The following is a 14,963-nucleotide window of genomic DNA, read 5'->3' as shown; positions in this document are numbered from 1 at the left end:
GGCTCCGCGCCGGCTGCCGGCAGCCCGGGGTGCGGAGAGATCGGGGACGGGCTGGGGGGCGGCGGGATGGGCGAGAGGAGAAAAGCGGGAGGGGAGGGGGTAACAGGAGGAGAAGGGGAGGGGACAGCCGGGGCGGGGAGGGGGCGAGAGGAGATAATAAAACCGGGAAGGAGAGGGAGACGGGCAGGCGAAGCTGGGGAGAGCCGGGGCGGGCGAGGATGGGGCGGAGGGCGTGAGCGGGGCCGTGCCGGGCGGCGGGGCCGTGCCCGGCGGCGCGATGCTGCTGCCCGGGCGGCGGCGGCGGCGGCAGTGAGCGGGGAGCCGCCATGGGCTGCGGGGGCAGCAGGGCCGACGCCATCGAGCCCCGCTACTACGAGAGCTGGACGCGGGAGACCGAGTCCACCTGGCTGACCAACACCGACTCCGAGAGCCCGCCGCAGGAGAGCGGCAGCGCCGAGCCCGGCGGCCGGGAGCAGGGCGGCCCGCGGCCCGGTGAGTGGGGGTCCCGCCGCGGGCGGGCACGGCGGGCCGGCGGCCCCGGGGAGGGGGAGGTCTGCGGCACACGGCCCTAGGAAGTGTGTCTGTAGGTGTGGGCATACCCGCCTAGCTGACGCCTCACCTGCTTTTCCGAGACCGCCCTTTCTGCCCTCACAGACGCCAAAGTCTGGGTTTAAAAATCCCGGGGGGTCGCCGGGGCAGCCCGGTGCGCTGGGAGCCGCCGCCGCTCCCCGGCCACCCCCGCCCCGGCGACGCGCCGGGACCCACCACCCGCGCTCGGGGCTTTTCGCGACAAGAGCTTCTTCGGTACCTGGGGACGCTCTCTCGGTGGTGCTTGGCTGTGAGAGAGAGCGTGCAGATGCCGTCAACTATGTAATAACGTCACCAGCAGGGAAGAGAACTTGGGGCTTCGAGGCTCTCGCTGGGGAATCCGCGGCTTCCTTTGCAAAAGGAGTCGTTTAGGAAATAGGTTTAAAATAAGGAAGAGGTATGACACACCGGCCGCCTTCCACGCCTCCTCAAATCAGGATGATGTACACAAAAGAAAACTGATCGGATGGTGGGCTGCACAGGAGCTGACCTACAAGTTTGAATTTCCTCGTTCTTGTCAGTGTGGTACATGCTTAATTGTGCGACTGAGGTACGGACAGCGATGGGAAGGGGAATGAGAAACTCTGATCTGATGTGGGGTTTTAAATGTTTTCAGAATTACTATGTATTGCAGTGGTATCTAGAAATCTCAGTTTAGGTCCAGAAATTCATCGTGCTAGATGCTGTACAAACACAACATGGAGATGGCTGCTGTCCCAGATAGATTATAATTTGCATATAAAGCAGCAAATGCCTATAGGTAGCTTCAGAGGAAAAGAAGTAGCTTTGCAGACTTTTACAGCAAGCTACAAAGCACCAGGAAGAAATCATGAAAGTGCAGGAGTGAAAATTCACAAAGGTGGGCATCACAGGCCAACTGGAATAGGGAGATGATGACTCCGTGCTGACTGAAATACAAGGAGGGAGAAGTCATAAAGGATCTATGCTGTACCCCCGAAGGCTAAAGAAAGACTTTGTAGTAACCACATGTGAAATTACGAGAATTTGAAGGTGAGTTGGTATAGGAAATGCTGTGAATTTAGAGGTTCAAGATGATACTGGCAGGTAAGCTTGAATGACAGGTGACAGTCTTGCCTCCAGCAATGAAGGCTAAACACAGCGAGTGTTACCTCTGTACCCACGCTTAGCATTATCTTAGCCACACTTACTTTGAGTTGGTGCCTAAACATCATAAACAGAAGCCAGATAGAGGTAGATCAGTAAGTATTCTTCCTAGAAACATGCGATAGTTGAATTTGTGTTTACAGATGAGAATAGCAGAGGTAAGGAGGACAACACTCAAGTCCAGTAGAGACTGACTAGGGGTAAGAGAAACTCTTTACACGAAAGCTTTACAGAAGAGATTAGAGAGGAAGGGAGTGATGAGTGAACAGACTGGTAGGAACAAAGGAAGGGATAGCAGGACTTCAGGGAAGGTTGAGGTTCACCTTTCAACACAGTCATGGTGGCAGCAGCTTAAGGAACCTGAGGAACGCACACTGGCCCTGATTAGTGCCTTGAAAGTCATAAAGTACTTCATTGAGAGCTGTTGTAGGGTAAGGTTTGCCACAGGAAAAGAAAGGAATAAGGAGAGCTACTCCAGGGACTAGAAACAGCATGTTCAGTGAATGTACAGATGAAAGGGAGAGGCAAATGAGGTCAAGTATGGGTTTAAGACATGAAGAGGAAAACATGCCTTTATTGTGAGAACTGAAAACTACCTAAGAGTGAGAGGCAAAAGGGAAGAGTAAGGGAGGGGGTAAGAGCAAGGTGGGGGAGATGGAGATGGGAGTGGCATTGGCGTAAGTGGAGGTAGGAAACTTCTGTAACTGGGACACAGAAAGGGAGGAGGCAGCTGGGGAAAGGGGGACCAGACAGAGGCAGCTGGGAAGAAGAGGATGAAGTTGTTCTTTGTCATTTTTCGCTTGGAATAAATTGGTGAAATTCTGTGAAGAGAGAAGAAGAGGCAAGGTGAAGGGAAGATTTCAGGAAAAAGCCAAAAGCAGTAAAAGGTGGCTGTGATTGTCAACATGTTTCAATTAAGTGGAAAAAAAACCACCAGGCGTTAGACATCAAAATGGAAGGAGGGGTAAAACACTCAGAGGTGAAAGAATGTATGGTATACAGGATCAGCAAGCATAACAGTGAGGAAGGGGTTAGTAATTGCCATATATTAATCTTAGTAATCTCCTCCCACCCCAAAATTTCATTATATCCTCCTCTTTTTTTGTCAGCCAGCATATTTAGCTTTCTGTGTCTGCTCTCATTGGAACTGTATGTATTTGTGTAGCCAAAGGTTTGTATCTTTACTAAGACATTTTGAAAGCTAAAATATTTTTAAATTAAAAAGGAAGTAATGAGTTTTTTTAATTTTCCCTTCACTTCTCCTTTCTTCCTATTTCAGCTGGTCCTTTCTTAGACTATTTGTTCATTTCCCTACTTGATTTTTTACGTCCATTTTAATAAAGTGTATTGCAATCTCCCTATTTTTTACAGGAAGATATAGGACAATATCAGTTGTTATAGCTAAAATAAGACAAACAATTTCTCCTAGGTTTACAACAAGTCACTAACAGACACAAATATAGGTAGTAGCAACAAGTAGCAGTACACTGCTGAGGCTTTGACAATGATGAGCAAGGTAAATTGATATGGATGAAGAGGGGTAGAAAAGTAGTAAGTAGCTTCATGAAGCACCGCAGGTGGTGAAATTGAAAGACATCTTCTAGAAGATAAGCGTACGTACTGTTCATAGGGCAAGTGGCTTCCATGAGGGAGGAAAAAAAGGAAAGACTCACAGTGAGCCCACACAATAGAGCAGTTTCTCTTAAGAATATCCATTGCTATGTGAGCAAAGAACTTTTCACAGGATTCAGCTACTGCATAGGCTATAGCTGGGGATAATAATAGACTACATTTCTGCTTATTAACCGTTTCTTGATCCTTGCAACCCTTTGCACAAATTGCCTTCTCTTTAGAGGGTCTGATTCAGCTAAGTGTGGAAGTGTTAGCACAAGTAATGACTTTCTGGGAAAGTAAGAATCTGCAGGAGCAGGTGAGTCCCCGTGGCAGTCACCATGGGTTACAAGCAAACCATGGGGGAAAAGACTGAATTAACAAAAACTGCACAAAAACTGTCAAGTATTTTGGAACACATTCGCATAGCCTGCTGTGTTACATTGGAAAACTTGCTGATATATATGTGTAGGGTAGTAACTTAAGCTGTACAATTTCTTGCCAGAAACCTGGACTGTAGAAGTGCTTTATAAACCTGTTCAATGTCAACTATAACAAAAATATATTTTGTTTATTTTAAAGCAGGCTTTAAGTCATCTTATTTCTATTTCCTTACGGTTTTCAGTGACTAAGTTAGCTGTTGTATTCAATTATTTTTTCTATATTATACTTTAAAGTGCCTCAGAGTAGATAAAGCAGCATGTAGCCTCATGGTCAGAGAGACCTTACAATCATGATTTACCTTATGGGCTGCAAACACCTTAGGACAGGATCTCTCCTTACTGTTTTCCAACAGCGACCAGCACAGTAAGACCCCAGTCTTGGCTGGAGATAGTTACTGAAATGAAAATAAAAATAATTTTTAAATGATGTAGCAACCAAGTGAAAAATAATTCTCTTTTATCAGAACTGAAAAGCTGCATATTGATCGCCTCAGGACTCGCTTGTTCAGATCCTCAACTAATAAAACATTTTTTTATTTTTTATCATTACCTGACTCACAGTATCGGCTAGGGCTTTAAAAACAAAGACAATTGGTTTTTATTCTTTGTACTTTGCACTATTTCTATAGTAAAATCTCTTTTCCTGAAGCACATTAAAGAAAAACATTATCCACATTTCACACAAACTCACCTGATGCACTTGGGAGAAAAACTTGCTCATGGCATCAGCAAACGTACCTGCACTCAGTGGTCCGCCAGGATCAGTTAATTCTCTAGTGAAGACATTTGCAAAATAGCTATGAAATGGGAGTAGAATGAAGTCCTTTGTAAAATAAATAAAGAAAATCAGAAGAATAGAGGAGAAATTTTATCACTATCTAGCAACCTGGCTGGCTAACAGTTTATCTTGCATAGTTACCTTTAATATAGTTGTGCATTTATGAATAGTTCTTGCTCTTTCCTCTGGGATTAAATGACTGGCTTATGCTGCTGCTCTACTGTATTCTGGTTGCTTCTAACTGTGGGAAGTTTTATAGACCGGTTCATCTTTGCAGCTAGGGTCTGGTCAAGACTCTGTATGCAGAATACAGGGTTTCAGAGGTAACCTTTCACAGAGAAATTTTTGAAAATTGCTTTTCCATCCTTTGCGGTAGGATTGGAAGCAGCTGCAGCCGAAGAGCAGGGCTGTGCGAACACCAGTTGCCATAACAACAGGGACTGGTGCTGGCTTGGACCAGAGCTGCAGTCATCTGCTCCTTCATTTACCAGGTATACGTAAAGTTAAAAGGTTAACAGAAATGAATAAGCAAGCATCAGGTTGTAAATTAAGAACTTGGTGCAGCAGATGGTTTCTCGTAAATCGGACTGCATAGAAGTATTTAATGAAAAAATCTATTTCAGGTTAAGAGCCAAAGAGGGACCACTTTTGCTAGTGCATAATATGCGTATGTCAGCATCTCTTTGTGCTCCTGTGCCCATTTACTACTGTTCTTTTATAAATGGGTTGGTTCAAAATTTGCTGTGTTTGAGAAACGTGACATTTGATATTTTCAGGAGATAACCTTATTACAGTTCAGAATTACAGTAAAAGTCAATAAATACAGCCTCTTCCTGGACTGTAAGACATTACAGTTAATTCCTATTCCACCTTAGTCCAGGCGTTGGATATAATAATGTATTGGGAATGCGTGGCAGCGCTTTGGTAGTGGCGGGCTACAGGGGTGGCTCTGTGAGAAGTTTCTAGAAGCTTCTGCTGTGTCCAGTAGAGCCAATGCCAGCTGGCTCCAAGACAGACCCACCACTGGCCAAGGCAGAGCCCATCAGTGATGGTGGTAGAGCCTCTGTGGTAATGTATTTTAAGAAGGGGAAAAAACTGCTACACAGCAGTAATCGCAGCCAGAGAGGGGAGTGAGAATATGTGAGAGAAACAACTCTGCAGACCCCAAGGTCAGTGAAGAAGGAGGGGGAGGAGGTGCTCCAGGCGCTGGAGCAGAGATTCCCCTGCAGCCCGTGGTGCAGCCCATGGTGAGGCAGCTGTGCCCTGCAGCCCGTGGAGGTTAACGGTGGAGCAGATCTCCACCTGCAGCCCGGGGAGGACCGCCAGAGCAGGTGGATGTGCCTGAAGGAGGCTGGGACCCCATGGGAAGCTTGTGGTGGAGCAGGCTCCTGACAGGTCCTGTGGAAAGAAGAGCCCACGCTGAAGCAGGTTTGCTGGAAGGACTTGTGACCCTGTGGGGGACCCACGCTGGAGCAGTCTGTTCCTGAAGGACTCTAACCCATGGAAGGGACCCACACTGGAGCAGTTCATGAAGAACTGCAGCCCATGGGAAGGACCCACGCTGGAGAAGTTCATGGAGGACTGTCTCCTGTGGGAGGGACCCCATGCTGGAGCAGGGGAAGATGTGAGGAATCCTCCACCTGAGGAGGAAGAAGCGGCAGAGACAATGTGTGATGAACTGTCTGCAACCCCCATTCCCTGTCCCCCCGCACCACTGGAGCTAAGGAGGTAGAGAAATCAGGAATGAAATTGAGCCCAGGAAGAAGGGAGGGGTGGGGGAAGGTGTTTTAAGATTTAGGGGGTTTTATTTTCTCATTATCCTGCTCTGATTTTGATTGGCAATTAATTAAATTAATTTCCCCAAGCTGAGTCTGTTCTGCCCATGATGATAATTGCCAAGTGATCTCCCTGTCCTTTTCTCGACCCATGAGCCTTTCGTTATATTTCTCTCCCCTGTCAAGTTGAGGAGGGGGAGTGATAGAGTGGCTTGGTGGGCACCTGGCATCCAGCGAAGGTCAACCCACCGCAAATTACATGGTATTTGCTAAAGGATCCCATTTTAATATTGTTTCTGGATTTTAATTATATGACCTCTGCAATTTCAGTTATCACTAGCCTCTGTATGGAGGGCGGTACTAAGGAAAGTCTTCTACACCACCCAAAAACAGAATAGAAAAAAATAGCACGTGGGATGTTTCATAGAGTAGGGAGAGAAAGTGTTGGCATCTAATTTTTACCATCTAGCTTTCAGAAAGCAGCCTTCTTATGCGTCTCCTCTACTTTGTACACCAACTTTTTGTGTGTTAACATTTACGTGGATGTGTAATAGACTTCTTAAACATGGAAAGCGCCTCCATAGAGTGGGTTTGTGTAGGTGCTTCCATCTACACAAGAAGATTGGGTTCAAAGTCCTCTGAAAACCACTTTCTTAAAAGCATGATTTGATAGGGCTGTTCTTCAAAGGGTTTCTTTGCAAGTGGCACCTAGATTTGTGTCATACCTCACTACATTTCTGAAAGACCACATAAATAGCAAACCTTGGTGTCAGTACTGGAAGTACAAACTCAGTACCAAAGATGGAGGTAAATGAAAGCAGTGGAAAAGCCCAGAGCCCCTGCTGCTTCAGAGGAGTTAACCATTCCCATATGCTTTAGGGACTTCTAGTCAAACTTTTTACAGCATGTCTGCGGGAGAGAGGTGGGAAGTGTTGCAGGATGGAAGTGAAATAAAACTGATGCCTCCCTCAGAAATGGAAAAATAATCACTTTTGCCAGTAAAAAATGACATTTCTGTATCAATCTATGGATCAGGGGATTGTAAAGAACCCTAGATAGCAATAAAGGAAAATAATAGAATTAAATGGATAATCTCTGTAATAAATGATGGTTGCCAACCCAGGGACCCGAAACTTCTCAGCATTGCCATTCCTCATTCAACACACATACCTGGGTTTTGCTCAGCATAGAACCCAGTCAAAGATTATAGTATTGGCCTAAACCAGTATTTACTCCACCACAAGACAGCATTGAAATGATTGGAAAAATTAGACTCAGCTGATAAATACAGTTCTTTGTAATAACTATATTTTCCAGCCCAACCATAGCTGTTACTTTTCTTCCAATCCATGCATTTTCATCTTTGCTGTCATTCGATAGTTTAATACTCTTAATTTCACATAGGTACAGATGTAATTTAAGTACAAAAGCTGAAATACAGATTGGAAGCAACAAAATATTTCAACATATTGTCAGAGAACTTTGGTATTTTCATTTTATGTCCTTGAGTCATACTACCCCTCCCCATCCCACCCCCCAAAACTAACTATCTCCTTATTTTTAAGCATGGAAAAAGCCCTATTCATATTGAGACCACCTGTGCTTAAGCTTTTTGCTAAATTATGAGAGTAGGATAGTTACAAATGCAAATGTTGTTTGAGATAATGTATAAGGAATGTGAGTAATTTGGATGGGACTGTTGCTGCCATTTTGCACTGTGGCCATTCTGTGTAATTACATGCTTTGTGGGTGTTGTATTTATTCTGTTTTGTTGATTCATTTAAAAAATGTCACTGATACTTGGCTCATCAGAACATACTAAGCAACCTCCCTCCACCGCTAAAAGTATTTTTAAATTGATTCCTTATTAGTAAATACCAACTGCCATATAAAAAGGAAGAGTCCACACCAAGCAAAATTTTATTAAAAATATCAAAGAAAATTGATAGATGAAAAATTTTCTTCCATAATGAGCCTTCAGCTTGCTATTTTGTGAGATGTATTAGACTCAGTTGCTGGAAAAACTTCAATCTTGTTTAATGGTAGGTGGTTAGTGACATTCAGATACTGCATGAAACCTCCTGAAAGGTCCTGGTGTCTCAGGTGGGAGCAGCTGCCCTGTGCCCCTGCAGCAGGAGGGGAGGGCAGGGACTGGGCAGGGCTCTCCAGCTGCCTCCTTCTTCTTCTGCAACCTCTTAATTGCACTTTCTGCCTCTAGGACTCTCTCAAAGCGCTGCAAAAGCTGTAAAAAAAAAAAAAAAATTAAAAATGTAAATATACTGTGATAATTTTTTCAACAAAGCCTCTTAGTCTCTGCTTAATTCCCATTTAGCTAATTTCCAGCAGTCTTGCTAAACCCCTGCTGCAGTCTAAAGCAGACCTACTAGGATTGATTGCCTACAATTTACCCCAGTGTAATCATTACCCACCAATAAAATAAATTCACTAAAAATGCGATGTGCACGAATGCTTGAATTACATGAAAGGCTTTCCTAGCTGTCACAGTACCAGAAAGGAGGAAGGTTGTTCAGTATCAGTAGAGATGATTTGCATGATTTGGCACCTTCTCTCCAGATGATTTTCCAGTGGAAAAAACTCTTCTTGCGTCATTGAAATCTTTCATGAGAAAAATTTTCTTAGTTAGTGAGAGCCAAAGGGCTCATTAACTATGGGAAGAGCTGTTGCCCTCTGCCTCAAAAGCAGGCGGTGGGGCGGTGGGATGGTGAGAGGGAGAGTGTCTGAAAGGATTTGAGCAGGAAACCTGAGCCATGGTTTTTTTGGCAATGACAGGTCCTGCCTGTAGGATGCTCAGAAGGAAATTGCTCTCCAAAATTACTTTTTTTCTGGAAAAAGCTCTCTTTTTTTCCTTTTGTATCCTCATTCAGGACATTTAAAAACTCTTTTTTCTTTTCCTCAGGAATGAGTTTACACCTTCTGGCCAGTTCTAATCCTGTATTTTCCAGTTTAAGAATGTATAGTTCAAAGCTAAGACTTAAAAATGGAATTAGCTTTAAGTGAAGACTCCTGCCAGTCTTTCAGTAGAGGTGTAATTTATTTCATACAGGAAACACAGTTCAGAGTGCAGTTTACCTCATTGCACATTGATTAGAATTTCCAAAATTTCCACACTGAGCACATACTACAGTAATCTAGCATTTAGGTGACAGAAATCTGTCTTTTCTGTACCTGTAGTCGGGTATAGAAATATATTTCTTAATAGAAACAGAACTGATATTGCAAGATATTCCCCCTCCCCCTTTCTTGCCAATACTCTGGGCCCTTGAGCCTCAGACTCCCTTGTATGAATGTTGCCATGTCCTACAACTTTTTGTTTGACTCACATAAAGCTTTTTGTTTGACTCACATAAAGCAGCACTCTTCTAAATTATTCAGATAATATTTCAAAAGCTGTGTGATTGTGTGCATTTCTTGGCAGTAGCCTTGCATGAAAAAAGTGCCTTGGTCCTTTACTGTATGCAAAGAAATAATGAGTTCCTATCCCAATTTTATTATGAGTACATGCATAATTACTTCCCTAGGCTGTCACTCTGCCTTTTCTGTTTAGGAAAAATACTGATTAAAAGTAAAACAAACGGGTAGATGGGGGAGCGACATTTTGCTTATTAGTGTGGGCAGCTGTAGGCTGTAGGGTTTTCCATTTTAAAGTTTTCCTGAATCCACTGAGCCCCTCCAGATTGTTTCTGCATTGCTGTTTGCTTGACTGAGCCTTAAACTTTAAGCAGCTGATGAAAAAGAGGTAACACAGCCTCTTATTTCTCCTGGAAGATCATGGATTCAGGCCAGCCTGTTGAGGTAGGTGCTAGCTACTGAAGAGCAAAATAATCATCCAATCCTCTGTTGATTGACTGAATTTTTTTTTTTTACCAATTTTCTAGCAATGCATATGGTTGTGTTTCTGTCTCTGTGCATTTCATCTGGATATTGTCCTCACATTGCAATTGTCATTCTTGTAAATTGCTAGTATTTCCCAGGTGGGCCATCAGAATTGTTCCAAGCACTTGCAGTGCTAGAAGTATGAATTTCTGCCGCTTGCATAAAGCCGGTGCCCAAGTGCTTTCTTAGTGTTTACACTGTCCATGGAAAAGATGAAAAAAATTTAATGGATTTATCTAGTAGAATGTTAACGGCTGATGACATTAGGTTTTAACAACGCTACTGCTCTCATTTTAAGATGAACACTAAATGGGAGTGATAACTTTTCCACATGCGTACAGATATCTTAAGCCAAAGCATTTTATGATCGCAGTCATACCATGAGCCAGTTAAGTCATCAGTATCCTTTCATATATTCATAAACTGTAAGGCTGGAAGTGTCACTTGCCCATACAGCCCAGTGGTCTTCCCTGAGTTAATTCCCATACCAAGCATACCTTTGGGACATTCAGACTTAATTTACATATTTCCAGTGGATGGCATTTTGCCTGAGCCTTTGTAAATCAGGCCAGTAGCTAATCACTCGTTGCTAAAATACATATCTAATGCCTTATCTGGAACCTTTAGCTTCAATTTCCAGCTGCTGAACCTTGTTGAGCAAAACTGAAGAATCATTTCAGCTCAAGTTTCATGTACATTTAGATGCTTTTCATAAGGATTTCTGTTTAGTCTGCCTAAATATTTTTGCTGCTCTTCAGTATGATTAATTGAAATGATACTATCTACTCATCTTAAAATTCCATGTGTGATTAGCAAGGTAATGAGAATGATAAAAATACTGCCCATTTCTGTGTTGGAAATCAGTCTAAAACATAATGAGTGGTGTTTTATGACCACATCCTGAAGGAGAAGGAAAGACCACGTGAACACCAACAGATCTAAGCCACTGTTCAGAACCTGTCTTCAAACAGGGCGCATATGGTTGTGGGAAGGACGCTTGAGAGGGGGCCAGCAGTCTGCTGCTTGTTTTCCATCTCTCACAGTGCTTTCCTGTAACAGGAACGTCTTTCTTTGTATTTTAAAGAAAGGGTCAGACAGGAACTGAGCCAAAAACAAGCACCTTTGGAGAACTGGCTGACTTGACTTAGTTTGGACACCCACAATGTAAGGTATTGTGCATGGAGGGTATAATTTTTAAGGTGAATTTTTCATGGGCAGTACTGAAGTATGGCCTGTATCTTTGCATGTGGAGAAGCAGATCCCTGCACCGCCTATCCTCCTAAAATGTTGTATTATGAAAAACACTTCAGAGGTTTGCTATTTGTTTGTTAGTTTTTCACTTTGGAGGAATAAGTGATCTGTTTCTGGCATATCATGTGACACCAGTAGGTTGCTTAACCATCCCATCTCGTGATTTTCCCAGGCATAAAATGTAGTCAACCTTTAATGTCTTCCAAAATATTGCCAATTCTTATTCCACAATATAGTTAAAATTCAGTTTTTCTTTCCTGTTAGAGTTATTAAAATTTGTATCTTCGTCCATCAAACTCTGTTGTCTTTCTGTCATTAAGTCCTTCCCTAGAGCCCTGATTACAATTCTTTCAAGTTTACCTTTCCTATCTTCCCTTCATGGTCAGACTAATTCCCCCTTATTCTGCTTCTGGAGTCTATTTTCCATGTAGTATCATTTGTCTTGAGCGTTGAAATGATCACACATTGTTAAAAGAGTGTTGTGGTGTGCTTTTTCTATTCGGAATAAATATAAATTTTATATTCAACTTTCAATTCATAGATGGGGTTACAACATTGTTAAGTTTGTTTACAAGATAGTTGTACCATGATTCTGTATCATAATTTGAAATCAAAATATAGCAATATGCAAAGATTTAGCATCTGCCTGTACCTGGGAAATTAGGCCATGTAAGGAATACCAAGGTTTGCAGCTTTAATGCTGCCCTTTTTTGTATTCTACTTGTCTGCCAGAATCCTTGGATACTCTCTAGTAGAAATCTTCACATTATAGTAATAAATCTGATCAGACTTTCTGAGCTATTTATCATATTCCTATTTATGCATGTGCATGTTAAATTCCAGATTTAAAATGTTTTAGAAATTCCTTTTATCCAAAGAAGAGGAGCCTGTTGCCTCATTTCAAAAGGGCAGTGGTTAAAGAAGTTTTGAAATACAGAAATCTATAGGACTCTTGTTTGTTTCATGCTCAGAAGTGAAGTGGTAGCAAATAGGAAAATAAGCAAACCTGCCAGCCAAAACTGTCTCAAGATGTAGTGCTTGGTCTCTCAGTTTTGCCAGGACTCCAGTGTGCATGTAGTCATTTAAAAGCGTTAAATATATTCATTGTAATCCAGTTCTTTTAGTACTGAATTCAACATTTAATACCATAGTCTTACAGAAGAACATAATTCCATAAGGCCTCCAAACATGTGACAAAACCATGGCCAGATCAGGATTTCAGAGTGTGATTTGCCTTCTGCTATTAGCTATTATGAGCCCTGTCATCTTGCATAAATAGAGAATTTCCTCTTATTTATCACCTACTTCCTTTAGCACTGAAAGTAAAGCAGATACTTTCTAAACAGAGAATGAAGAGACTGTTCGTGCTCTAGGGTGAGCTGAGTTCAAATAAGCATCCCATGGAAGTAGGGAGGAAGGCACACAGCCCTCTCCTGCTTCCCCGTGCCTGCTGCCTGCCAGGGCATGGCTCAGGCCTGCCTGGCTGGACTCAGCTTTGGGGGGACCTGCCGTGCATGGAGGGCTTCACAGAAGGAGAACAGATCTCCTCCCCCTGCCTTTTCCCCAGTTTGGGGCAGGGGGAACTATTTCTGTGGCATCTCTAAAGAGACACTCCACAGAACTTCGATGGCCAGTACAGAATGTATAGAAGATGCAAATAGGTTTGGTTTGGTTTGTTTCACTGTCTAAAATTCTTATTGCATTAGAATTTGGATAAATCATTCTGTATTCTCTGAATGTCTGGGCAGCAAATTTATCGTGTTATTATATTTGCTGATTCAATAAATACAAAACATTGTTTCTTATGACATTTTCCTGCTGCAGCAGGTCCTCCCTCTGCTTATCTTCTGGATCCTTCATCCTAGCTTACAAACCCACTCTATGCTATGTCTGAAAGTTTCTAAATTCTTTCTTGTTAGGGAGAAAAGCTATTGCAGATTTCTTGAGCATCTGGCCTTATCCCTGAGGCTACTGCTTTGGAGGAAATGACTCAAACTTGGCTTTTGTCACAACCTCCACTGCATTAATTTTTGATAGGATTCATGCTGTTATTTCTGCAGCAAAAGTAACATACTGCACTCAGGCCTGCAGATGCGTAGCTTTCCCAAACATGAACAGTTTCAGATCAGGAAAACAGGTATAGAAAACAGGTATTTCAGTGCCCTCTGTACTTACTATAACTCTGTAGCATTAAAAGCAAGAAACTCAGTGGTAGTAACAACTACATATTGCCTCTGGAAGCAACTGCATGTTGTGATAACGTTGTTCATTCATCTTTACTGTGAGTTTTCTCAGAGTCCATTTTTACAGTACAGTATCTTATTATGCAGGCATTTTCTAAAACAGCATCTTAGGCATTATTCATGAGATAAGTCATGATAAATAAAAAAGGGTGTTGCTGAACCAGAAAATTGAACCTTACTGGTTTGTTCATAGTCAATTCCAAAGATAAAAATTTAGCATACTAACTAACAGCTACCCACTTTAAACAAGTATGTGCCTGTTACTCAATAGCAAAGCATGTGACAGCACAGGGTCCACAGTACTGGGTCAGATCTATAGTGTATTTGTGTCAGAATTCATCTCCCAATTTTGGCCACTACCTGCTGCTTTAAGATCAGGTAGGAGAATATTGTGGCAAGCACATGTGGAATAATTTTCTCCACAAAGGTCTGATCCTTTTGGCTAAGATTAACTTCGCCTCCGTACTACAAGGCTTCATACTCCTTCCAGATTTCTTGACAGCATTAGCTATTGCAGCCCTGCTGATTTTTGTTTGTCACAGAAATTTTCAGTTCATCTTGGATCTTATTAAGATACTGCTCTTTTGGCGAGGTCTATGCAAAGAGATCAAGGCAGACCTACCACCTGCTATCTGTGGTTTGAGAAATTTCCTGTAGTCCTGATAATTAAGGACTACCCTTAAATGTTGCTGTCTGTCCTTCTCCCATTCTTGATCATTAGCAAGTATATATTCGCTTTCTCATACATAGATAAGGTCTAGCAAAAAGCCTTGAGGAAGCCATACCTTTATCTTTTGTCTTGCACAAAATTGGCCCCCCTATTTATCTTTTTTTCCCTCTGTGTCAGCTGTCAATACATTACACTATTTCGCTTTTTACTCCAGTTTTACTTCCACAATCTGAATTAATTATGTAATTTTCCCCTCTTCACATAATCTTTATTTCCATACTAAAATCTGGTTAGAAAGAGTTAAATATTGAGAGTAAAAATTTCCTCTCTTCTTTATGAGATACTCTCATAAAGGATGATTTGAATTCTTGGCTATAACCAGGCTGTACAAAGAACTACAGAAGCTTCTATGCATTGTTTATCCTTGGTTTTGTTTTCACTAGTGTTGTCATTATAATAGAAGAAATCACAAATACAGGTCTAAAATCTAAAATCTAAAATTTGCATTCCATGCTTTACATTTTCTTTGGCTTCTCTGTGATGAACATCTTATTTACTAAAATGATTCTTTTAAAAGCTTTCTTA

The 14,963-nt window shown here is 42.3% G+C and overlaps 1 protein-coding gene and 1 long non-coding RNA gene across 2 annotated transcripts in view; one reads left to right on the top strand and one right to left on the bottom strand.

The window, feature by feature from the left end:
• The first annotated feature begins 236 nt into the window (after window positions 1–236).
• BAALC (BAALC binder of MAP3K1 and KLF4) overlaps window positions 237–14,963 on the top strand; it is a 30,335-nt gene continuing 15,608 nt past the window's right edge. The window contains exon 1 of the mRNA XM_074814316.1: window positions 237–492. Within this exon, the coding sequence (XP_074670417.1) occupies window positions 327–492 (166 nt within the window). The 5' untranslated portion in view covers window positions 237–326. The remainder of the gene's footprint in view (window positions 493–14,963) is intronic.
• Window positions 8,210–14,963, bottom strand: part of LOC141919210 (uncharacterized) — a 41,051-nt gene continuing 34,297 nt past the window's right edge. Inside the window, exon 3 of the long non-coding RNA XR_012621892.1 lies at window positions 8,210–8,562. This is a non-coding gene — a long non-coding RNA (uncharacterized LOC141919210). The remainder of the gene's footprint in view (window positions 8,563–14,963) is intronic.

The sequence above is a fragment of the Strix aluco genome, chromosome 1 (assembly GCF_031877795.1).
Source record: "Strix aluco isolate bStrAlu1 chromosome 1, bStrAlu1.hap1, whole genome shotgun sequence".
Taxonomy (NCBI): Eukaryota; Metazoa; Chordata; class Aves; order Strigiformes; family Strigidae; genus Strix; species Strix aluco.
Note: the sequence above shows the minus strand (reverse complement) of the source record. Positions and strands in the feature narration are given on the sequence as shown.